Genomic DNA, 27,197 nt, shown 5'->3' with positions numbered 1-27,197 from the left:
CTCTCTAAAATGGCTGCCGCGGCTTTAAAATTTTAGAGCTTTTCTGTTTGACCAGCTTTTCAATTCTACCTTCTAAATCCCTGATTCTCCTTGAGCATTCCATTGCAGCTTTGAATTTCTGAGCTTCAGTGAATTTATAAGCCTTTTCATGTTCTTGAGTGACCTTCTTTTCGAGGTTTTTAATACGTTTGTCGAAAGATTTATTCCCCATTGAAAAAGCCTTCTCAAAACAAGGCATTACTGTTGTATTTTTATTTCACTTCTTTTATTTCGATGTGGGAAGTAAGTATATATGGTTGAGAAGAGCAGAGAGGTCCTGGGTTATTTAGGAATATTAATGCGCAAGTCATTGAGAAATTAAATCTTAAGGGGAAAAGGAAAAAGTTACCTAAGAAAGTTTGGCAATTTCAAGTCGGACTTTTTTACTAAAACATGATTCCTTCTTTGTTATGGAAATCTCGATTACTTAGTACAAAAGTATAGGCCAAAAGGGAAACAGGATTAGTTTGGAATTATATGATTAAAATTTATATTCAGTACGACCAATTTTGAGATATGGTAATAAATAATTCAAGGTACACATTTATAGTATTTTTCTGTGTTTTTCAAGTGCAGAAGAACAGTGACATTTCCTTTTGTAATGTGTAAAAAAATTATACTTCCTAGTGTTGCTTGCTTAGATACTGTCATGCCATAAAAAATCCTATTTGAAGTAAAAAATTACTCCATTGACCAAAAATTCTGTAGAGACATCAACGTCTTAATTTTGTTTTTGGGCTTACAAGATCTTTTCGTTGGATCATTTCTTAGCCTTTTTGTCTGAGGTTTCATTAGATCATTTTCTCTTTTCTTCTTTCTATTAGCTGTTTAAGAGTTTAAGGTAAGCGATTGAAAATCAATGGAGTGAGTGGCATTGTGTGTGTGTGAGAAAGATATTCTCCTTGGATGTAATAGCTTTCTGGTTTTTAGCTATGGGGACATGAGGGTGTGGGTAAAGTTTGTTTCCTAATGTGATACTTAATTTGAATCCGGATTGAACAGGGTTAAATTTAAAATTTAATTGTGATTTTAGTCTCATACACAATTAGGCGCAAACAAATTACCTGTTCAAAATTAAAACCATCAGGTATCCGATATTTGGTTTTAGTTCCTACCTAGAACCAAAAAAAAAATGGTAGACTTTGAGAATTAAATCAAAGGAACCTACAAGTTCCAACACCGGTTCGGATTCCTCAGTCTTTGGAAACAGAACCGACCTGGTTAATGGGCTAGGTTCCTGGCCTTGTTAATTTAAAAGTAAAAATCCAAATTAACCTAGTTTCTTTTATTTCCTAACCGCTGCTTCCTTTCTGCTTCCCCGTTATCGTTTCTTTCCCAGCCTTCCTGCTTCCTTTCTGCTTCCCTGTTTCTCACTTTTTTCTTTTCGTTTGGTGCCGCCCCTGTTTCTCACTTTTTCCTTCTTGTTTTGTTTTATAAGGAACAGTCAGAACTTTATTTTATGAAAGGTAAAAAGGGATTTTCTGTGCAGTGAACAACTATCCACGTAGAGACTAAAAGAAGGCTATTCTAGCCAATTTATGTATCCTGGTAGGGAAAATTCAATTTGCGTTACTTTCAATTTGCTGTTTCCCAAGTTTGGTGAATGAAGAAGAATGATAAATCTCCAAACTCTGAAGAAACAGAAAAGAGTCCCATTTATTTCCATTAGTGTGTCCTTTCCGTTCTTTCTTTGACTTTCCCCTTTTTTTTTAAATACCTTTTTCCAGTTTTTTCATAAATCACCAAACTCTGAAGAGATAGAAAAATTGTTTAATGTTACGGGTTTCAGATCTCAGATTCCAAAAATAGGAATTTGACTTATTCCGATTCTTAAAAATTTTATAGAGTATCCAAACTCATTCACCCGTATATACAACTGTACATGTTGAGCATATGCTTGTAGATAAGCCCGCTACAGTAATTTATAACTTCAACAATGTCATCAAGTAGAAGAGTCACTCTATCAAAGACTACTGTTAGTTGTATTAATGAAGAAGGCCATGATCATGGTTCACCATCTCTACCACTATCGAAAAACCAACCCATTCCTACGAATGGATGACGACATGTTATACTCTTATAAGTGGTGACACAAAAATCTTTTAACTGATTCCATCCAAACACTCATGCAATGTTTTGATATGACTACATCAGTAACACTTATGGACGTACCAACGTCTAAATTTCGCTTTTGGATTTACAAGATCTTTTCATTGGATTTTTTCTTAGCCTTCTTGTCTGTGGTTTCTTTGGATCCTTTCATCTTTTTCTTTCTCCTATTAGTTGTTTTAAGAGTTTAAGGCAAGAGATTTAAAGGTGATGAAGTGAGTCGCATTGTATGTGCAAGAGAAAGATATTCTCCTCGGATGTATAATTTTCTAGTATTAGCTAGAGGGACATAAAGGTATGGACAAAGTTTTATAATGCCATATTTAATTTGAATCCAAATTGAATATGGTTATATTTAGAATTTGATTGTGATTGTAGTTCGATGTACAACTATACATGTTGAGCGTACGTTTGTATATCGACCAACTGCATGAAAAAAAAACACACACACACATATAATTAGGGCTAGATTCGAACCGAGTTAGCTCGAGCTCGGACTCGGTTCGAGCCCAAAACGAGTCAGGCTCTGCTTGGCTTGACAGGGCAAATTTTTTTAAAAATTTTTTATACAAAATGACGTCGTTTTGATTCATATATATACACAAAACGATATCGTTTTGATATGAAAAACGAGCCAAACCGAGCCAAAAACGAGTCGAACTCGAGCCGAGCCGAGTTCAGCTAGAGTTGAGCTCGAGCCGAACTCGAGCCGCCCCTAAATAAAGCAAGCCGAGCCCAAGCTGGCTGCGAGCCGAGCTCGGCTCGGCTCGAATCCAGCCCTACATATAATAAGCTTGAGATATTTTATATTATGATTGATTATTATTTTATCTTTAATTTAAAATAATTAAATCTAATAATCACACATTATCTATGTATTCAAATTATATACTAAAAATATATACACATAATTTTATTGTTGTGTTACTTTGTAAAATATATAATGAGATTAATAATATGATTCATAACCTAACAATGCAAATAAATTATTTTTTCACCTTTATTTTTTTTTTCTTTCGCGCCTTTCTCATTTTTTTTAATGGTCAAAAAATATGAAAAGTTGAATGGAAAATCTCCAATTTTTGCTTCAATCACGAACTTTTTTTATTGAACAATGTTATACATATTCACTTTTTGAAACATAAATACATCTATATATAATGTGTTATCATATGATTAAATATTATTTTATTTTTAATTCAAAATAATTAATTATTTGATAACATATATTAAATATATACTTATATATGTATAAAAAATAAATATACATAATTTTATTATTTTTTATTATATGCTACAACTAAGGCTGGATTCAAGCTCGGCTCGATTTACATATAATTGAGCTTGTGAAAGTCAAGCTCGAACTTGATTTAAATTTGGTTAGGCTCATTTTTCATTATTAAAACGATATCGTTTTAATATATATTGGTCGAAACGACGTTGTTTTATATCAAAAATTTTAATTAGAAAATTTGACGAGTAGCTCAAACTTGATTGAATTCTTATAAGAGTGACTTGTTTTAGAATTGTTCAAACCAAATTAAAGCTCAAGTTTGAATGAACTTAGTTCAAGTGTTACCCTAGCTACAACCACGAAGCTCTGAATAAAATGTGTTGTAATTGACTTCATCTGAATATGTGTCATATCTTTTCGCAAGCACAATCTCGGACCAAGATGAAAAATTGAAAATTTAAAGCTGTTTTTGGGCCGATAAATTTTATTTTCTAGGCACCGTTCTGGCAAATGTTCATTACAATTCCTACGCCATTTGGTCTCTACTTGTCATTCATTCATTCAGGACAAACAATTAAGCATTCCATTGAAGCTAAGAAGGAAGGGTAAAAGTAAAACCCTTCTTTTACGAAAGGCTAACAACATTTAACCAGCCATGCAACTATATAGTTCAACTCATATTGAATGTTGGGCTAATCATTAAAGATAAAAAGACATCAAAACCATATAAAATTTTTCCGTAAGTATATCGTATCCATTGGAAAAATATCAGTTCAATTAAGATTTGTTTCTCTAGAGTATCAAAAGTAAGCATGATATTACTGTAAATATAAAGTCGTAAATGGTTAGTAGTGTTGGTGAAGAAGATAATGATAATAATTGTTTTCGTAATTTCAATAAAATTAAAAACATATTGATAATTGACATTTATATTAAATGGTAAGAGTATTTTTGTTATTACACTAACAAAGGACAAAAAAATAATGTATTATAAAATTAAACAAAATTCATTAATAAAAATAAATGACTGATATATAAATAAACTTTTCAAATTGAAGGATGAAAATTGTTAGTTTGTCATTATTCGAGTGGAAAATAGTTGTTTGGACTCATAATAATAGATAAAAAATTATATATACAATTTTTTTAATATAAATCACTGTGAGACAAAATAGACTGATAAATAAATTATATATAAACAATTATTCTAATAAATATTTAACAAAAAGTAATACTATGTATATCTATTTTGGATATATAAATATATATATTTATATATGTTATTATATAATTAAATATTATTTTATCATTAATTTAAAATCTCCTAATCATATGATGATATATATAAATGTATATATATTTATATACATAAAATAAATATATATAATTTTATTATTTAAGAAACGTGAATAGAGGAGAAACAGTAATAAAAAAGATATGCCATATAAATTTATATTTGAACATTTTTTAAATTTAATCACATGTTATGTAAGGAAAATAACAAGATAGCACGTTGTAAATTGAACATGTAATAATTTCTTAGATTAATTAAATTGTTAAATTCAATTTGAATAATCCTTCTAAAAACATATACAATGAACCAATTCGGAAAGAGAATCTTCCACGGTTTTACCAAACTGGCAGCCGAAACAGTGACCTTTCAAATGAAAACGTCTCCATTGCCATTGGTGTCACCGGTCAAACATTCTACTCAACATGGCCACGTATTTCCTTACAACCGCCCTTCTAATTTTTTTCTATTCAACTCCTTTGGTCAACTCTTTTACCCGTTTATCACATGCATCGAAATATGTTTATTTTTAATATATAATTTATATACATAAATAAAATATTATCATGTGATTAGATATTTTTTTATCATATAATAATATATATTTTAAAATCACTTAATTATATTATGATATATCACTGTATATATGAATTATGTACAAAAAATAAGTATATATAGTATTGCTCATAAATCAAAATAGTGAGCTCTTATTGGTATAAATTATATGATTAAATAATTTTAAATTAAAAATAAATTAATATTTAATTATATAATAATATATTTTTATATATATAATTATATAAACATTTTTTTCTTCAAAATATTAGAAACATTCGAAATTATTAGTGTGCATATATATATATATATTAAAAATAAATATTAATATGTAATTTTTAATAAAATTATATGTATTTATTTTAATTATATAAATAGATACAAATTTAATATATGTTATTAAATGATTAAATAATTTTGAATTAAAAATAAAATAATATTTAATTTCGTGAAGAGATATCATATATATTTATTTATGTACTCAAAATTGGATATGGTTAATATTATTATTCATTTTTAATTCAAAATATTTAATGTAATTATTAATAAATACATGATATGTGTGTGGCTAAGCTAGAGAGAGATCCATATCTGTTTTCCTTAAACGAACACCTATCAATATGTTATTTATACATACATAAGCAGGCCAACCACACTGCATCTGCATACTCTTAAAGAAGCCAAACCCAACTGTTTTTATTCTTCTTCTTCTTCAAATTCTTATCGTGTTCTCTGCTTTTGTTTCTGTTATTTTAGTCTCATGGCAACATCATCATCAACACCTGAATCATCCTCCAATTTCGGCATCATAATTGAATGCAATCCCCCAGATTCTAAATTATCTGAACTGGGTATCAAGTCGTGGCCTAAGTAAGTTCATTATAAATATATTATTTATTACTTGTTGCTGCAGGCAGATATTGTTTCGTTTCTGAAATTTCTTTCTTCTTTCATCAGATGGGGCTGTCCTCCGGGGAAGTATACGTTTAAATATAACGCAGAAGAAACATGTTACTTGCTCAAAGGCAAGGTGAAAGTGTTTCCCAAAGGGTCATCAGAATTTCTAGAATTTGGCGCACGAGATCTTGTGATAATCCCCAAGGGAATAACTTGTACTTGGCATGTTTCTGTAGCTATGGATAAATACTACAAATTTGATTCTTCTTCAACTCCATCATCTTCTTTCGATACTTAACTGTATAACTGTATAACCGTATCCCGTATTTATCTTTGAGTAATGTATGCTATACATTCAAAAAAGTTGGTATTTGGCTTTATATGTTACTTGTGTGGTGTTAATCATACATATCACTACTATTGGGTATTGATTCTGCAATCATAGGTCAGTATCATATAAAACGATATAATGCTTAAAAACAGAAGAGACATCCACTGATCAAGGGAGTGTTGAGAGTTGAGACATATAATTTAATTTTTCTATTATTTAGGAAACTCTAGATTTATTATTTTGTTAGGGATTTAGTTACAATCTTATTATTCAGTTTGTTTTACTTTAATTTGTTTTCTATTTTTCAGTAGGAAAGTCGATCAAATTGATTTATAAACTAGGATTGTTCTTGAAGAATAATAAGATTAGCTTACTATTCAACTTTTGCAAGTAGGAATTCCTGGTTAAAGATTTGAACCGGTAGTTTTGATCTTGAATTGAATAGTCTATTATAACATTTGACAATTGTATGGGGTGATGTTGTGTAGAATGCATGATCATTGTTATATGCTCAAAATCTATGAATTCGCAAGTGCAACTTTGTTAGATTTCAAAAGTTTCGGATCTATATTCTTTGGGGCTCTTTTTGTGTTTTGATGAGTTCGGAATGCTGAAATTTGGACTACAAGAATGGGTTCATATAAGTCTCAAATTTTTTAGGAAAAAGGTACAAATTGACCTTATATACATGCATGTATGGTCGTTCTAAGTACAGACGCAACTGTGATATGCAATATTATAGATGAACTGCACATGACGTATGACCGTGCACAAGAGCATGCATGCCCGTGTCTGACAGGTTAGAGACTCTAACAACTGATTGACGTATGTGCGAAGGATAATTACGACCATGTGTGATACATAGAATAGGTCATAGTGGACGACCTGTATAAAGAGGGTGCATAAACATCCCTTCAAAGTCAAACTATTGCCTGTCTCTTATCTTTATTCTTCTCTATCTCATTTCACACTGACATCCAAGCTCCTTTCACACAATATATGATATGCCACATCTGTATCCGCCCCAAAATTTGATCGATGGTTTAGAGATTTTTTATATTCGATTTCATTCAATCAATGGTTAAAATTCGATCCAACATTCTCCAATTCAATCTCAGAAATGACTGTGCGGCCTAGTTTAATCCAACGTTTAAAAGGATTGTTATAATAAAAGTGTTTTGTTTCAAAGAACCATTTATTTACTAGTACTTTTGAGTAGAATGATCAACAGAGAGGAATAGAAATATATTTAGCTTAGATTCGATGAATCGATTTGCAGATTGAATTGGATTACGAACCACTCTGACCAGGTATTTGATTGTTTAAAGGGAGAAGACATAAAATTGAGATAAAAATTAGGCTAGCTATAATCAAGGTACTTCGTGGTTAAGGAGCTCATAAGATTCAAAGACAAGTGTGATTTTTAATTATGACACTTGACATTTACCCTTGATATCACATATATATGGCCTTAGCTGTTGCATAAAACAATACGTGTCCATGGCCAAGTCCTCCATGGAAAATATGAAACTCAATCTTGGCTTATATGACATGCATATAAAAGAAACGTCTGCATACGTTCAATTCAGTGCAAAATTAGACTCCAAAAGACAAACAACCTTACTTCTTATAACATGGGGAGATCTGAAGCAGCAAGTTCACAGAAACCAGCAGTTTACAAGAAAACCAACATGGGAAGATCAAGAAGAGGCTGCATGAAAGGCAAAGGCGGTCCAGAGAATGCTACGTGCACTTACAAAGGCGTCAGGCAGCAAACTTGGGGTAAATGGGTGGCTGAAATCCGAGAGCCGAACGGCGGCGCCCGGATTTGGCTTGGACCGTTCAACACTTCTCTTGAAGTGGCGCTGGCTTATGATGAAGCCGGGCGGAAACTCTATGGCCCTGCGGCAAACGTTAACTTCCCATACAACTGTCCTAGTGCTTCAGTTTTTGGCTATGGTTTCTCTTCGGATCAAGTTGTGCTGAGACAAGAAATGAGCTAGAGTTGTGAGTCAGTTGGGAGGAGTTTATTTGTTGGGGATTCTGGACGTTTGAGTGGGATTTCGGAGGATGGTTTTGTGGAGGGGAGTTCGTTTTCTGGGTGGATTGATGGTGAAGAAAATGTGTGTTGGCCGCAGTTGCTGGAGGTGAATGATACTGGATTTTCGATGAGTGATTTGTTGGGTGGAGAAGATTTGAAGGAGTGGTAAAGGTTCCAATCTCCATGCAGCTTCCGGACATTAAAAAAAACAAAACTTTTTTGAATGCACAATTGAACGTACGAATGATATATTCTTAATCATTTTAAATTAAATATAAAATAATATTAATCATATAATAATATATCAATTTTTTTTTCAATTGTTTATCTAAAAATATATACAAATAACATCGATGACATATATGTTTTAATTTGTTGGTCACCTGGGTGTTGAGTTTCAACTACTTTACGGGCCTCTTCATATTGGACCCCGGTTCTTCGCTGTTGGGTATAGAGTTGATGTTTCAGAAGCTAATAAAGTGTAGATTTTGGGGTGTTCAGCTTGGTCCTTGGTGGTGGCTTAATATGCGCATATTTTAGTGGCCTTTTCTTTTCACTCATGAGACTTTACTATGCTTGGGGTCAGTTCGAGTTTGGGTGGTGGCCTTCAGCTGTTCTTTTGTTTTTTGCAAATTTGTTGGTAGATAGCCGGAAACAGAGGCCATATATGCATACACTTTGTACTCAAAAAAATATTCGAATTTAAGTCTTTTATCCAAAAATTCTAATATTTTATTAGTTTTACTATAATTACCATTATCTTATCTCAAACCACCAAAAAGAAAAAAAAAAAAACCCGAATACATAAAGTATTGAATCTTATTCATACAAGCAGCAACTCTGCAGAAATTTACACAAATTAGACTATAAATACGGGGCTGAATATTTCGCATATTTTTACCATAATGGTAGAGAACCTTAGGGTGCGTTTGGTTGACGGTTTTTAAGTTTACCTTGGTAATCTATCTTTTATTCTCTTGTTTGATTTATCAGTAATAAAATATTACAGTAATCTTCTATTACCCATGCTGACGTGGCAGGTAATATAGGTGGTAATCTGGTTACCACCTTCACCTTAGGTATTTAAAGATTACTGGGGTAATCTTGAGTTTATTATAGAAAAATTATTATTTATTAATTTTTTGAGATAAAAATAAATTTATTTTTAATTAATATGACAAATAATGTAAAAAATATTTAAAAATAATTATATTTAAAGGCATTTAAGCAAAATAATTTACTAGTAATCTTTTATTACTTTTAACCAAACACAATAATTATTTATACTTATCAAATTTTATCAAACATAGTAATCATTTATACCCAGTAATCTTCTAAGTAATCTATCTTCAAGGTAATCTTTCTATTTTAGTAATCAAACATTACCCAAACCAAACGCCCCCTTAGAGTGTCCATACTTGCTCTTTAATTGCCAAAAGACGCTGCGTTAATTAATTTCTTGAAAGGTGTGTGAGATTTCAAATTTCCAGCTCAATTTTGCAGACCGTTGAACTCGTTTCGGTTTATGTATAAAATAAAGGCCTGAAATTCAGGGCTACTGTATGATGGCACCATGCCGTGTGCTGTCTAACTACAATCCCCAACAATGCTAATGGCAATATGAATTATAATTTATGATTTTAGCAAAATCTGGTGGGTTTGTTTTTTTAAGTCAGGGCTTAAATTTAGGATACAGTGATCAGACTTATAATCATTATGTTAGATAAGTTAAAATTTTATAAATATGATAAAAATTTGAAATCAGATTTTCATTTTATAAATTTTAATATTTCATCAATTTTACTAAATATGTATATATTTTTATATATATAGTGGACGGAAGTCAACAACAAATATGTTTGTGTTCTATAATATTAAGTAAGGGGGAATTCTACTAAACTTGTCCTAGGTTTTAAGAAGAACACCGAGATCCAAAAAGTTCGATAAATATAATCATACCTCCCTCTGTACTATGAACTAACACACAAAAGTAAAAACATATAGGATTTTAAGCTACACATTTGTCACTGATAAATTTACGAAGAAAACACCATATTGTTTCAAAGAAAAGCAGATCAGAAGCACACGAATTACCATATTAAAATAATAACTTATATTGAGAGGTAACTCAAAATAATTATTTTATATTATTTACAAAATAAATATTCTAGTTATTTCTCATTTTCATTACTCTTGCTTAAATAGCAAGGATAGATACGATAGTACACCATATCGGTCGAATCTAATACAATCTATCATGACATTAGATCGTGTCATGCTAAAGCTCATCAATTGATTGATCTTGTAGGTTAGGTTGGCCTATAAGCATAATTAAACTTGTAATACAACTATAAGTTTTTTAGATACGTCTTTATTAACAGATTTACATGTATGTTTTATAAAGTTAATTAACTAAATTATCTTTTTTATTTTAATTATTTATAATATTTTATTATTTTTAATTCACCGGATCGATTTGCAGGCGTTATCCAAGGCCCCAACATGCCTCGTGATTGGCGGTCTTAGTACATTCGGTAATTTTACTCGGGCTATCTAAACCCTTTCGACATATATATATATATATATATATATATATATATATATATATATGCATGCATGCTTACATTTAATGAGGAAATTCACGAATTAATTAAAAGCAATCCAAAATATCTAAAATAAAATCATAACGTTAGACACCTAAATTTCGCCATCAGGGTCATGATCATTTCAATAATTGCAAAATGCTTTGTTTGAAGAAGTCAAGCTGCCTTGGCTTTTGCATCGTCGTTTTCCTGTCTATTTCCATTTCTTTGTAATCAAATTTTATATCTATTTTCACAATTTGATGTCAAATCAAACTGTAATCAGAACGAAAATTAAAGATTAATTATGGAGTTTCGTTTTGGATTTATTATGGGACAAAGATTTCTCGTAGGTCTTCTTCACACCATTTTCTTAATGAAGAGACTTCAAATTAGGGTTTTTATTTATAGCAATTTAATTTTTTTTTTTAGTTAACATAAATTTATCCATAAATACTTTAAAAAATTATTGAGTTGAGATTAATTAAAATAATTACATTTTAACTGTCATTTCGATACTCTTGGATAATTATATTTATGATTTTAAATTTTTATTAACAATGTCAATCAAAACTCTAATATAATTTTTTTTGTTGGTCCTATTTTAAAACATTAGATAGACTGATATTGGTTTGAATATAATTATTTAATTTTAAATTAGTATAAAATATTCTTTTTCTTAGAAAAAAAATTAATATAACAAACACCGCGAATGGTATGAAAAAATACTCACTCAAAAAATAAAAAATAGTGTGGAAAAATGGAGAATAATTCTGCCCCATAATTGAATACTGAAATGCAGTGCTTTTGCCATTCCCCCTTTTTATTAGCTAACATAAAAAATTTCTGCTGTACGCTTGATTCCTGTGGTTAATTAACTTAAAACATACTGACGGTGCTACCAGTAATCTTCCTGAGACATTGTGAAGCATTACTGGCATTGACTAGGGTCAGAAGTTAAGATTGTTCATTGTATTTGCAGCACACAGAGAGAGAGTAAATTCGAAAGTAAAAAAGGAAGAACATTAACTTCGGTTTGATTGGACTAGGGAGAATTAACGACTCTGAAAAATTAGTTTGCGCCAGCTCCACTGAAATTTGCGGAAATGCTCTTTTGTTGTTCTTGCATGCGAGGTTTCATTGTCACTCTTGCCCTACTGAGGTTTGTTGTTAAGTAGTTGGCAATTAATTCTACCATAACGACAACCCACTTTGATATTTATTTTTACCTTATGTTGTAAATCTATATACAAATACATGTACAATAACTATCTAAGTATTTTTCTTATGTATGTATAATGCACATGCATTGGTTTTTATTGGATAGAAAAGCTCGAACTTGTTAAATGGACATAAACTTAAATGCTTAATTCCTTTTTTCCATAAGGTGACGCTTTGTTTTGTCTATAATACTTATTTGCTTAGAAAAAAAAAAAACTTAAATGTTTCGAGCTTCATGTGCTTTCATCAACTTTTTTTTTTTTTAATTTATTTACTTGTGCATTTGTTCTATTTAATGCACTTGCGTTTGAATGAATGAACCTAATTAACAAATCAATAACATTAAATAAATTGGATACATAAAAGTCTCGTGACAATTCAAGTATATAAGCATTCTTATAAAAGCTTTTAAATATTTTGAATAATACATCAATGTTAGAATTAAGTTTCATATAGGGATACGAGGGGAATCTTTATTTATATAAATCCATACTAAATCTCTTTCTTTAAAGGACCGTTTGGTTAGGGTGTTTTAAAGATTACTTTGGTAATATATCTTTTATTACTTATATTACCTTGTTTGGTTTATCAATAATAAAAGATTATAATAATTTTCTATTACTAATACTGACGTGACAGATAATATAGGTGGTAATACTAATACTGACGTGACATGTAATATAGGTGGTAATCTGATTACCATCTTTACCTTAAGTATTAAAATATTACCAAGGTAATCTTGATTTTATTATAATTATATTATTATTTATTAATTTTTTAAGATATAAATAAATTTATTTTTAATTAATATAATAAATAATATAAAAATATTTGAAAATAATTATATTCAAGGGCGTTAAGTAAAATAATTTATTAGTGTTATTTTATTATCGTTAACCAAACACATTAATTATTTATATCATCTATTTTTACTAAATTTTATTAAACGTAATAATCATTTATACCCAGTAATCTTTTCAGTAATCTATCTTCAAGATAATCTCTCAATTTTAATAATAAAATATTACCCAAATCAAATGCCTCATAAAAGTAACAGGCTTGTGAAATTTGTAGGCTTGTCTTTTATAGTGCTCAATTTGCTTCAAAATATTTTCTCTAACTTGCTCATGTAGCATCTTAATCTCTTTGGCTCTCTTATTAGTGTCTCCACTAAATTGTTGATTAGTATTTTTTGGTGCAAGTTCAATGGGCTTGCACTGATTTTGTCCATAAACAATCTCAAAAGGACTTTGACTTGTTGTTTGACTTGGAGATAATCATAGGCAAACTTCTTGAGCTAGACTAAATCCCATAGCCAACATCAATCCTTTTATAGATTTCCCTAGACATGTCTTGGCCCCGCCCAAAGCACGAAAAAAAGTCCGGACACAATAAAGTTGGGCCTGACACTGTAGAGTGTCGGGCCAAGCCCATGGGCCTATCGAGCCGGACTTAGGGCTTTAATATTAGGCCCATGGGTTGGCCTGATCTGACACTGTTTATAAAATAAATTTTTTTTTTCTAGGCGGCATAAACAAAAGGCAGCAGAAGGGCAGATTAGCCTCTGCATAATTTTTTTTAATTAATTTATTTTTTTAAATAAATATATTCTATTTTCCTTTATTTTCATTTTTATTTATAAATCTTTTAATCTCTCAATTTCAATTATTTCATTATATTTTCAATCTTATTAACTCTCTCTCGAAAAATATCTAAATTCGTAAATAATAATTTTTTATATTTACAATTTCATTTTATTTTAATTTTATCATTACAAAATATTATAAAATATCTAAATTCACAAATAATAATTATTTATCTTTAAAGAATTCAGAGATTTAAATATAGAAGATGAGTAGATAAATGTTATATAGTAGGTATATTTTATTTATGTTTTGTAATTTATACCGTATGTAAATTAATTTATTTGTACTATGTTATCAATTTATAATATTTTTCATCATATAACCATGGTATTCCTCTGCTACAAGTGATGGATTATAAATAAAATATTTGGGATACTGTTATCGGTTTTAATAATTGAAAAAAATTTATGTTAAAAAATTTTAATTAAAAAATTTTTTTAAAAATTGATTAAATGGACAAGGCCGGTCCGATTAAAGCCCAATCTGACCCGATTAAAGCCCGATCCGACCCAATTAAAACCTGTTATTATATAGGTCATGTCTTGGGCCTTTATATTTTAATGGGTCAATCCGACCCGAACACCATTACTGTTTGGGTCTTCAACCCGACTCATTAGCCCAATGAACCAAACCGGAGCTAGCTCGATCCGATCTGATCCGACCCGACCCATTGGCATCTCTAGATTTCCCACTTCTATTCACAACTTCAATTTTACCATTAGTTTTGGATGTGCTCCCAATCTAAATTGTAGTTGTGGCCCTATCTTGCATCAAAAGGTTCGCCAAAATTGGAATCCCATGTGGATGCACAATCTCCCAAAAGTACGAATTGACAACTTGAGTAGCATAATAAATCCTGTTACATGGTACAAAATGAGCCGCATAACCAAATTTTTACTCACGGTAGACCAATGACAAAAATCCATCCTAGCATCATCCCAAGGAGCTTTAGGAAGGCCAAAGGACTTATTCTCACCAAAGTTCTCACACATATGCAAAGTTTCACTCATAAAGTTTAAAAATTTAAAATATCATTTATAAGTTAACTATCATTAATTTTTTTTTTAGAAATATAAAATTATTATTTTATTAATAAAATAAAAAAATAAAATTTATTATATTTTCTCGCAAAATTTTTTTAAACTAACAACTTTACTCTTACTTAAAGTTTTCTAATTTTCAAAAACAATACCCCCCCTCCTCCACTCAAATCTTAAGGTTTATTTTACAGATATTTTCTGGCTATTAGTGATGACGCTTCAACCTACCATCTTCAACCACTGGATCTTCCCTCTCTGACGCAAGAAGATGCTACAAATACTCGTCTTTGTTGATTCCAGACGAATCAACGAAGATGAAAGTCTTTGTTGATTCTTTTGGAATCAACGGAGACGCTCATCTTTGTCGATTCGTTTAGTATCGATGAAAACTTCATCAATTCCAGAAAACTCATCTTTGTCGATTCTTATCGAATCGACGAAGACGCGTCTTCATCGCATCTCCTGAAAGTGTTGGAGAGATGAAGGATGACTGGAGATTTGTGGGTTAAAACATTGTCTCTAGTGATCAGAAAGCTTTTGAAAAATAAACCCTAGGTTTTGGAGAGGAAAATGTTACTTTTGAAAATTAAAAAACTTTAGGCAATGATGAAATTGTTGATTTTTAAAACTTTGGGGGGAAACGTAATGAGTTATATATTTTTTAATATTATTAGTAAAATGACAATTTTACTCCTATCTTTAATAAAAAATTTTAACGGTAGTTGGCTCATGACTTTAAGTTTTTCAAATCTCGTGAGTATGATTTTGAGAATGTATCAAAACTTGGGTGGAAATAAGTGCTTTGGCCACTTTAGGAACTAGTATCTATGTGTAAAGACCATTATTCTGTCCATGGGTTTTTGTAACGTGAAAAACTCTACACCTTTTTACATAATGATTCATGATGTTTTGTTAGAGTTTGTTTATAATTTGTAAATTGTCATATATGTGCACACAATTTAAGAAATGTGATCATAAATGTTCTTGATTTGTCAAATACATTTAGATAGATCTAATCATCTTTTTCAATTATGGCAAGATTTAAAGATCAATATACTACTAACATCTCACCATTGTCCACAAAGGTGTCCATCATCACTTGTGTCCCTTATGTCTCCTTCTTCACCATACTTTTCATTAGAAGCTTCATCAATGAAATATACTACTCTTCGATTTGGATAATTAGCAACAATGTGACTGAAGCTTTGACTCTTGAAACACTTTTCGAAGTTGGAATTACTACTCTTATAACTGCTCAGTGGTTTTTGCTTTAGTATACTGTGTTGAAGTGCTCCCCTAGTTAGAAACAGAGCCTTTGTTTGTATCTTTAATCTTACCTTTAAAATTTTTTTGTTGTCTCTCCACTTTAGTGATAACTTAATGACACCTTGGGGAGTCAAATATTGTTTAGGTTGAACTACATTGGAAATCTTATACCTCAGTTATTCAAGGAATCTTGCAATTTATATATTTTTTAGATTTTGATTATGTTGGAATTGATTGAACTCATTTTCTTTCCCAACTCCATCGATTTGCTCTTCGCCCAATTCATGGTTATGATTCCTGTGTCGCTCATACTATAAAATGTTGTTAAAGTCTTTTAAAGCTATCGATCTTCCATGGTGATAAAATGGAGCTTTACCTTTATGCCAGCTCAATTTGCTTTTTTCCACAATAGATAAAATGGAGTGGACACTGCAGAGACAAATTGTCTGCATTGCAATTTAATTTGTTGGCCATGTGCTGTGTAATTCATCTCAAGATAAATATATATTTTAATTTTCTCCATTAACATACTGAACTACTCATTCGAGCTTTTGTTATGGCGGTCCCTATCTTACTCCAGTTGTGGTAGAACTCACCATTAATATCACATAAAATGTAGACAACGAAATCCTTGTATATAAATATAACTAATCTTGTTCACTCTTTCATCTCCAAGTAAGTTTGTCAAACTCAGGCTTTACCTATCTGTTTTAGTATTTCTTTATGGCAGCAGCTGGCTCCTCAGTGTTCATTTTAGGCCTGTTAATCACAATGGGGACTGTTGCTCCTCTTGCTGAGGCTAGGGCTTTCTTCGTGTTCGGCGACTCGCTTGTTGATAATGGCAACAATAACTACCTTGCCACCACTGCACGGGCTGATGCTTACCCTTATGGCATTGACTATCCCACTCGCAGAGCAACTGGTCGTTTCTCTAATGGGCTCAACATTCCTGATCTTATCAGTAAGAGATAAAGAATCAAATTTATGTTATTTAATCCTAGAGTGTGTATCTGTCATATTTAGATTCATGTTGACATGTTTTATCATGACCAGGTGAGCAAATTGGCATGGAACCTACATTGCCATACTTGAGCCCTGCGCTCACTGGACAGAGGCTTCTGGTTGGTGCCAACTTTGCTTCTGCAGGGATAGGAATTCTCAATGACACTGGATTCCAATTTGTAAATGCTACTTACTCATTCACTTTAGTTTTCCGTTTCAAATCTTCATTTTTACTAATTCACCATGTCTTTTGCAGCTGAACATTATTCGAATCACCCAGCAGTTGGAATATTTTCAGCAATACCAGCAGCGAGTGACTGCACTTATAGGAGCTGAGCAGACTCAGCGTCTTGTAAACCAAGCCCTTGTCCTAATGACTCTTGGCGGCAATGATTTCGTCAACAACTACTATTTGGTGCCCTTTTCTGCAAGATCTCGCCAGTTTGCTCTCCCTGATTACGTTGTGTACCTTATTTCTGAGTACCGCAAAATCCTAGTGGTAAATAGATTAAGTTATTATCACTGAAATTTTTTGTTTAATAATGCACATGAAATAGCAAGGAGCTAAAACAATAATACTGTTACGTGGGGACGTATTTATTATTCATATTTATCATGGATTGATGAGATGTCCTTTCTCTGGTTTGTGAAGACAGAATGAGTTAATGCAGGATTTGGTTGATTGGTGAGGCCAATAGGGATTTTGCTGTTTCATTCAGAAGCTGTTTATAACATTCATGAATCACAATGTCCTTATTAAAGAGCCTTCATCATGAGATCCACATCAATCATAATTACCTACAATAGCCTTAAAACATTCAACATCATGTACTTATTTTGTTTTTAAAAAGCCCTTTTTAGACAATTAATTACTTGAAATGTATATTTCAATCTCAATAACTTTATATTTAAATGCTACTTCGAACCATTAATGCAGAGGCTATATGAATTGGGAGCACGAAGGGTTTTGGTGACAGGGACTGGGCCTTTGGGTTGTGTCCCTGCAGAGCTGGCCCTGCATAGCAGAAATGGTGAATGTGCAGTGGAACTGCAACAAGCAACTGGGTTGTTCAACCCACAACTTGTCCAGTTGATAAACAATCTCAACAGTGAAATCGGATCGGATGTCTTCATTTATGCAAATGCTTTTGAAATGCACACGGACTTCATCAGTGACCCTCAAGCATATGGTAAGTCAATCAGTCATAACTTCACGAGTTAATAACTTCAACTACCAGTTTTGGCAATAAGATGATACAATGGTGAAAACAGATTTCGAATAAATGCCCTTTATTGATGTCTCCTGATTGGTCCCCTCGCATTTATAGGAATATTGATTATTAGCAGAAGTGAGATGCCTGTAAATATTGAAATATGGTAATTTTTCACAGGGTTTGTGACATCAAAGATAGCATGTTGCGGCCAAGGACCATACAATGGCATTGGCCTCTGCACAGCCGCTTCAAACTTGTGCCCAAACAGAGATTTGTATGGATTTTGGGATCCATTTCATCCATCAGAGAAGGCCAACAGAATTATTATAAACCAGATCATGACTGGCTCTAGCAAGTACATGAATCCGATGAATCTCAGCACCATCATGGCTTTAGATTCCAGGGTTTGAAAGATTATATTATACAGTTTCATCATCAGTTGTCTTATATAAATATGGTAGTATTCTTAAGCTTGTCTGCAGTATTAGCTTGCATGTGGGACTCTTAAAACAATAACAGCTTCATGTCTGTAACGATCATCAAGTGGACAGATTGTAGTTCATCCATAAGATTGCAATCTAAGCATGATGTAAGTTTAATTTCATTTTCCCTGAACTTTGTCTTTTACATTTGTTCATCTTTAAAGAGGTTTATACAAGTAAATAAGAGAGCTTCTATCTGAATATGATTAAAAATTGCCACAAATTCTTCGAAATCAATATGACTTGTCATTGATGAAGATATGAATCTTACATACATTTGCTTCAATTTTTCTTCCAAAACACAACTTTAGATGGGCCAAACTTCAGAGCATGAATAAGCAGAGGTCCACCGTTGTCTTTTCTAGATTTTTGAGGCCTCCCAAATGCTTTCAACATCTTCATCGATGGGCTCGGTAAATGTTTCCAAATTTTTAATTTAGCTCAATTAAGAAGAACAAAGATGTAGATGTAGGCAAAAAATTATTTTCAATTTGTAGTACGAGTGAGCCAAGCGTGACACTTGAGGCTCCCAAAGCACAGTAACCCTTCAATATGTAGGAATCTTAAAACGCATCCAATGGAAAGACTTGTTATTTCAATGGCCTTCATATCAAAATTGGCCTTGCACGTCTCACTTTATATATGTCTCACTCCTATTAAGGTGGTTCCTTATATGCAATGGGCCGGGCATCCGTTGAAGCTTCTTGTTCTTGAGAAAAGAAAACTACAAACTTTCATGTTGCTCATAATTATTAGCACCCTTTAATATACAATATGATATGGTATAGGAAAAAAAACAATATATATCATAAGATGTATTAAATTAATATGATACAGTGAACATATCATACGATATGATACATTTTACTAATATAGATCGATACATTTTTTTAAAGAAAACAATGATATATTAAAGATGTATATGAGAAATTTTAAATTTTTAAAGGTGTTTATGATAAATTTTAAAATATTGATGTGTCAATTATAATTTCTTTATTATTTTATTGAGCAATATTATATATACTTACTTTAGATACATAATTATGTACACACTTATATGTGTCATCATATGATTAAATAACACTTTATCCTTAATTTAAAATCATTCAATCATATAATGAGACATATAAATATGTACATATTTATGTATCCAAAATAAATACATATAGATTTATTATATTTTATTATTTATTTTTTAAAAATTGTAACATACAATATTTAATACATAATACAAAAAATTAAAATTTTAATATATGATATAATATACGATTCAATTACCATAATGCTAGCCGTGTAGTTCTCCATAGATACATGCCCTTGTGATCAATAGCTACCTAAAAGAATCAAATTAATGGATGCCATATGTACATATTCTTCAATCAAAATATACTAAAATATCAAGACTATGCTAAATTGTGGTTAGATTTTTAAAGAGAAAAATGTGGACACACCCTTATTAAAAGGGAAGAGGTAGATATAACATGAACATCATAGACTCTAAAAACCAGATCAGATTAATTATTGTTAATAATCTAATTGTTGAAAGCCAATATTGACTGCATTGAATGATAATCAACCATGGAAGAATGAGCAACTTATAGTTAAGTTGAAGACAGAAATATGAGAAAGAGCAAAACATTCTACCAACATAAAACAATGTGTTCATCATGCACGTAATTTCCCTGAACCGATAATTCAGTTTATTATCCGATAATCTAGTTTATTATCATTATATTATTCATTTCGGATATACAATTTATCATAATTTTATATACCTAATATTTCTTTCGTGTTTTATTTATAGTTTTGTACACCGAACATCTCTCTCATATCTTATAAATTTAAGATTTGTTTTTACAACCTAATATACCTCTTATATTTTATCGATATGAGATTTTTTTAAAGGTGTCATAGTTCATCATGGTTTTACAAATTCAATATCTCTTTTGTGTTTTATCGATACGAGATTTATTTAAGAGTCTCATAATGAAAAACGGCTCTAATACTATTGTAACATCATTAGTCTAATAGTCAGATTCACTGTCAAAATATTGTCGACTTTGTATATACAATCTATTATGATTTTGTTTTTTAGCTTTAAAACCCAAAACGTGTTTTAATAGCTTAAAAAACTCACAGATTATTTAACTAATTAAATCTTCTTCTTCTTTTTAACTGATGTGAGATATAAAAACAGACTTAATATGTGTCTCGTATTTTATCGATATGAGATTTCTCTAAAGATGTCATAATATAATTTAATATTATTTTATTTATAATTTAAAACTATTTAATTATATAAAAATATATTATTATTTATACATAAAAGTTATCACGCTATCAGAACCTATGCAAAACCATTCCAACCAATGTTATCCGATTCAATTCCCCCTCTTTGATTCTGCACCACATATTATATTCATTTGTCATTTATTGTAAAAAATATCTTACTTGTTTTGTCATCTTTTTTTTTTTCTTTTTCCCCACTTGATTTACTTGTCGCTAATTCACACAATTTGTTAGCAAATTTGTGACAACGTGAAAGTACCAATTTCAATAACTTCATCCTTTTCTTCTACTAATTTTTTTCATACCTTTGAAATTATGTTTGCTACTGAAGGACCAGGCCTATTGATGTTCTTTTAAATGAAACAAATTATGTCACATGGTCTCAATCTATGTCCAAATTTCTTAAAGGTAAAAAATTGTAAAGAACTATTAATGAAAAATGTCTTAAAGATTGTGATTACAAAAACTATCGATTCATTGTTTGATCTCAAAATACATCGATTTTTGTATGAAGAATTTGGTTATCATAAATTTTCAAAGAAACTTTGAGATATATTGAAAAAGTGTTATGTAACAAGTGATTTGACATTTTAATATCACATTTGAAGTGTTTTACATTGCATAGATCAAAAGCAGGTATCAAACCAGGGAATTTGGATGGCAAAATGTGATAGCATTGAGTCTTTCGCCATTACCATGGACTCAGAGGGAGCTTATAGGAGTGACACACGCGAAAGGGCACACTCATGCGCGCACACACAGAGATATGCATGCATGCACGCACACACAGAGATATGCACGCATGTATGCATAAACACACATTTGTATTCATTTAACTTTTCTTATTAAGTTTACAAGTTAATATTTATAAATTTACTGTTTTTACTTCATGGAAGAGTTAATTATTCTTCTCTGCAGGAAAATGATGATATCCATACTTCTTTCTCTTCATTCTTTTATGCCTATTTAAAACACTTTTAACATTTGATTGATCATATCGATCACTCTGTCATTGTAAAATCTTATTAATAATTTAATTTAAAGTACTAAATCTATATATTTTTTAGCATATGATGTAAGATCACAACCAAATAAGTTTAGTGTTGCAAAACACTAGTTATATCAACAAAAATGTTTATAATAAAATTATGCATACCCGTTTTAAGTATATAAATATGTACATATTTGATATATGTCATTATGTAATTATATGATTTTAAATTTAAAAATAAATAAAACTCAATCATATGATAATATATATAAATATATATTTATTTATGCATTCAAAATAGATACGCGTAAAATTACTCAAATACTTAGTTAGACCAATTAAAAAGGTGAAAATTCGAAAATGCCAACGAGCGACCGTGTGGGGCACAATGGGCGATCGGAGCATTAATTTCAATCGAAAATACACATGCTGTATGCAAATGTGCCTGCCAGCAATGTCACAGCATAAAAGAGCCTTAATTAATTAAGTTATTAGATTACAACTATATACCAATCTAACTATGAATGTAGCAAGACTTGGCGGACAAGCCAAATTAAATTAGCCTCCAATTTTGTTGCATCATAAGGTCCAATTATTTCTATCTACCTGCCTCTTTCAACTTATCATTAATCATCCATAATGAATGTCACTGTCTAAAATTAGTTCACAAAAATGCACTCTCATCCGATCAAACTAATCCAAATCATATTCTAATTATTTGCTCTGATAGTGAAACCCATAAATCTATTAGAGATTCAACTTCAATAGTTTTTTTTTTTTTAAACGAGAAATCTCATTTAAGTTGGATTACCACATTAAGATTGAACCAATCATATTGAATAAGATAAATTCTGTGTTTAATGACTAATCTCACAATTACTGAACTAAGTAACTCAAATGTTTGATTTTAATATGTTGTCGGATGTAAAAATATTTATTAGACTTATATATATGAAGATCAAAACTCATATTATACAAATCAATTAGCTTGTATTACAATCTAATCCACCAACTCCACTTTCAACCTCTCTTTCCTAAATCCCTAAACCTGCCTTCATATTTTTTCATATATAAAATTTTTTTCTTTATTACGCAAACTATTATTTGAGGATAACTTCAATAGTTTGATTTGACGTTAGAGTATTAAGCTAATGAAACTTATTTTGATTAATATCGATTCACATGAAATTAGATTAGATGGGATTATAAACTTGTAAATATTCAGTTAGATTCAATTATATAAAAATCAATCGATTTGTTTTAGATATTCACAATTTTTTTTTTTTTGTTTCATTAAATAGCAAGCTGGAAATGCACGTTTATGGAGAATGTATTATAATTCAAGGTAAACTATATTAGAAAAATATTTTTAGAAATGAAATTGAAATTTGATTTAGTAACTCTTTATTTTAGCCAATGTGCAATGCAATATATAGACCGCATTGTCAATCAAAATATTAGACAAAATCAAAAGCATATGCATGATTCTTCCGTGTAGTTGCTTTTCGGGGGAATTAAAGGGTCAGCAAAGCAGGTCGAAAAGTACCGATGAATTAATTTGGGAATTGAATCTTGTTGAAAGTTGTTAGTTGAACTATTTTTCCAGCTAACTTAGGTTGAGTTTGAGAGAGAGTAGTTGGCATATCTTTAAAAGCTTTATCAGCTTAGCACTCTTGGCAAATACTTTTTGATTAGGAGAAAGTCTTACTTGAGTTAGACCGTGATTTCCGGATCGTTATAACTATTGTATCAGAAAATTTAAAAATTTAATTTTGAAGTTTTATAAAAAATAATTTAAATTTTTACTCTTTTATATCTAAAACCTTCTCTTTTTTTCGTTCGAAGTGTCCTTTAGAACCTCTTCGCAAATACTTTGCATAAGTTAATTTCTGGTCCCCAATTTAGGCTTCTGTTAATGGTCATTTCCAAGGTCACTTATCATCCGTCCAAAAATATTTAAGTTCTTGGAACATCCAATAAATGATGTGTATTCCAAAAATATATTCATAAAATTAAGTTTGGTAAAATGTCAAAGTGGTCACATGGCCAGCTTCACCTAAAGTGTCCCGGCTCATAAATGAATGGTGAATGCGTCTGGATCTAATGAGCAACTTCAAGAATTTATTTAGGATACGTTTAGTTTAGATAATATTTTATTATTAAAATTAAAAAGTTATATTAAAAATTTATTACTTAAAAAATTATTATGTATAAATTTTTATTATATTTGATAAAATTTAGTAAAAATGAAAAGATATAAATAATTATTGTATTTAGTTAGAGTTAATAGAAAAATACTAGTAAATTAATTTACTTAAATGTACTTAAGTATAATTATTCTAATTTTTTTTATATTACTTGTTACATTAGTTATAAATACAATTATTTTTTTTCTAAAAATTAATAAATAAAAATATAATATAATAAAATCAAGATTATTTTGATAATATTTTAATACCTATATTACATTATCATGAATAATTATTGATAAATTAAATAAAATAATATAAATAATAAAAAATAGAATACCAAAATAATTTTTATTTATTAAAACTGAACTATCCCTTAGTGAAGTAAAATTAAATCAAAGGGCTTCTTCAATGTAGTGGACATGTCTATAATTAAGGAATGTACGTACATTGATAATTTGAAAAGAATTGCCGACACTTGATAATATTTTGTCATATATTAGATGCACTATTTGTTGTGTTATATTTAATATAAGGCCCGAGGACTATTTCACTCCCAAATTTAGTTGCATTCTCAAATGTCATATTTTTTTAGTTTAAAAAATTTGAAATCTCATCTTTTGACTAATTGAGATTAAAATTTTTGTATTAGAAATTGAGGTAAAATTGTTATTTTATTAATAATATTAAAAAATATAAAATTTATTATATTTTTCTCTCTTAAGTTTTAAAAACTAATATTTCACTCATCCTAAAGTTTTTTAACTTTAATAAGTCATATTCTCCCCTCCCCCAAAACCTTAGAATTTTTTTCTTCCCCTCTAATCACTTTCTCGGGTGATATGAAAAAGACGACAATGACGAAGTCTCTTCCTCGCTGAAGAGATCTAGATCTCTTCATCGGCAAAGAGACTCCAGATCTCTTCCTCGACAAAGAGATCTGGGCTTTGGATCTCTTCGTCTTCAATGAAGAGATTCCAAATCTTTTCATCTTCATACGAAAAGATCTGTTTCAAATTTTTTTATATATGTCGACCAACGGTTTAGGATAAAGAGAGTAGTTCGTCAGCGTTGGAGAGGTGAAAAAAAAATTAAGAGAAAAATGTAACTTTTTAAAGTTAAAAACCTTTAAGTAGAGGTGAAGTTGTTAGTTTTTAAAATTTAAGATAGAAAATAAATGAATTTTATATTTCTTAATATTATTAGTAAAATAATGATTTTACTTCTACCTCTAACAGAGAATTTTAACTGTAATTACGTTATAAGTGAAACTTCGGTTTTTTCAAACTCCACATATGTAACTTTGAAAACGCACCTAAACTTGGGTGGGATATAGTCTTTTGGCCTTAATATAACTTTGGATGATCAGCATAACAAATTAAAATGTGGAAACCTGAAGTTATAATATGGGCATCAACTGTGTTTCCTGGAAAACTACTTTAACCCCACTACCATCAGTTTATTTACATAGAAATATTATGTATATAAAAATATTATGTATACACACTTTTAAATATATAATTAAGTATATAAATAATATATCATCGTATTATTATTATTATTTATATTTTTATTATTAATTATATATAATAATATTTAATTATATATTAAAAAATACTTACACATTTTACTATTGATATTTAATGAAGCAAGATAAAGGAAAATAGGGGCGAAAAGTGTACTTACCCTATAAACGTGGCATTGATTTGTTGCAGTGCAGGAGCAAATGACTATTTCCTACCCATGGTTTATGGAAAAAACAAATGCCAAACTTTTGAATTTTTAAACTACAAACTACTGCCAAAAACTCAACTCCATTCACGGAAAATAGTCTTGACAGGATGTTGACAAGTAAATTATCATATTACAAAACTTTTTTTATTTTTTGAAATTATTGCATTACCTCTAAAAGTAGTTGCTAGCAATTTGGCTAGAGTTGCAGCCAAGGTCCAATCTAATTACTAGAATCGCAAGTCAATGTGAGATCTTGTCAAATCACACCCTATGAGGTGTATTTGGACTAAATTTCACCTTTTTAAGTGTGATTTTCCAAGGAATCATTATCTCGTTGAATTACACTTTGTCGGATGCAATTTGACTATCCACTGCTCATAGATTATATTTTCAATTTTTTTTTTCAAAGTTTTGGAAAATGGTACGACTTTTATGGTCTAGAGTTAATCTTCTTTCTAACCAAGTTGTGCTTTTGACAAAAGTTTATAATTTAAGAGAATTAGAACCATCAGAAAGAAGATTTGGATTTAAATTCAAATTTTTATTATGTTTATAAAATTATAATTTACTTAATACAGTAATTATATAACTGCTTATTATACTTTGAATTTATCAACCTAACTAACATGGATGAAGGGTTGGTTAAAAAAAACAAAGTAATTTTCTCTGTATGATAATAGGTACTGTCCCAAGCTACCTGCGGAAATTGGTGATATACGTTTAAAGATCTTAATAGCTTTGCTCATAGAAGTCATCACCTGCTATAATTTTATTAATTATAAGTGAAATACTAAATTTCAAACCCAGGGCATTCAGCTAGGGTTTTGACTTTTTTTGGGTAATAATAGTTGTCAGGTATTTTTCTATTGGTAATTGATTGGTGAATAATGTAGTATTCAAATCTTGAATTACTTATCTTGTTGAAGACAAAAAAAAAATTAAATGCACTAGAAGACTCAGTATTCAAAGGTAATCATCTACAAGCAATACTGCAAATTGCTCAGACAAATCATTAAATCTTCATTAATTAGAAAGTAAAAGTAG

At 30.2% G+C, this 27,197-nt stretch overlaps 3 protein-coding genes across 3 annotated transcripts; all 3 read left to right on the top strand.

Annotated features, from left to right (window-relative positions):
- Window positions 1–5,818: 5,818 nt before the first annotated feature.
- Window positions 5,819–6,553, top strand: LOC123221954. Its single transcript, XM_044644944.1, has 2 exons — window positions 5,819–6,098; window positions 6,186–6,553. Exons 1-2 carry the CDS (start codon window positions 5,989–5,991, stop codon window positions 6,421–6,423), a joined length of 348 nt encoding a protein of 115 aa, XP_044500879.1. The 5' UTR covers window positions 5,819–5,988; the 3' UTR covers window positions 6,424–6,553.
- A 1,537-nt stretch (window positions 6,554–8,090) lies between these two features.
- Window positions 8,091–8,666, top strand: LOC123221512 (dehydration-responsive element-binding protein 2A-like). The gene is made up of 2 exons (XM_044644348.1): window positions 8,091–8,415; window positions 8,473–8,666. The coding sequence occupies exons 1-2, from the start codon at window positions 8,091–8,093 to the stop codon at window positions 8,664–8,666; spliced, it is 519 nt and encodes a 172-aa protein (XP_044500283.1).
- An 8,179-nt stretch (window positions 8,667–16,845) lies between these two features.
- On the top strand, window positions 16,846–19,072 carry LOC123220425 (GDSL esterase/lipase LTL1-like). Its single transcript, XM_044642645.1, has 5 exons — window positions 16,846–17,213; window positions 17,306–17,433; window positions 17,511–17,753; window positions 18,192–18,444; window positions 18,646–19,072. Exons 1-5 carry the CDS (start codon window positions 16,976–16,978, stop codon window positions 18,876–18,878), a joined length of 1,095 nt encoding a protein of 364 aa, XP_044498580.1. The 5' UTR covers window positions 16,846–16,975; the 3' UTR covers window positions 18,879–19,072.
- Window positions 19,073–27,197: the final 8,125 nt, after the last annotated feature.

The sequence above is a fragment of the Mangifera indica genome, chromosome 7, assembly GCF_011075055.1.
Source record: "Mangifera indica cultivar Alphonso chromosome 7, CATAS_Mindica_2.1, whole genome shotgun sequence".
NCBI lineage: Eukaryota > Viridiplantae > Streptophyta > Magnoliopsida > Sapindales > Anacardiaceae > Mangifera > Mangifera indica.
The sequence above is the reverse complement of the archived record's forward strand: the minus strand, read 5'-3'. Positions and strand labels throughout refer to the sequence as shown.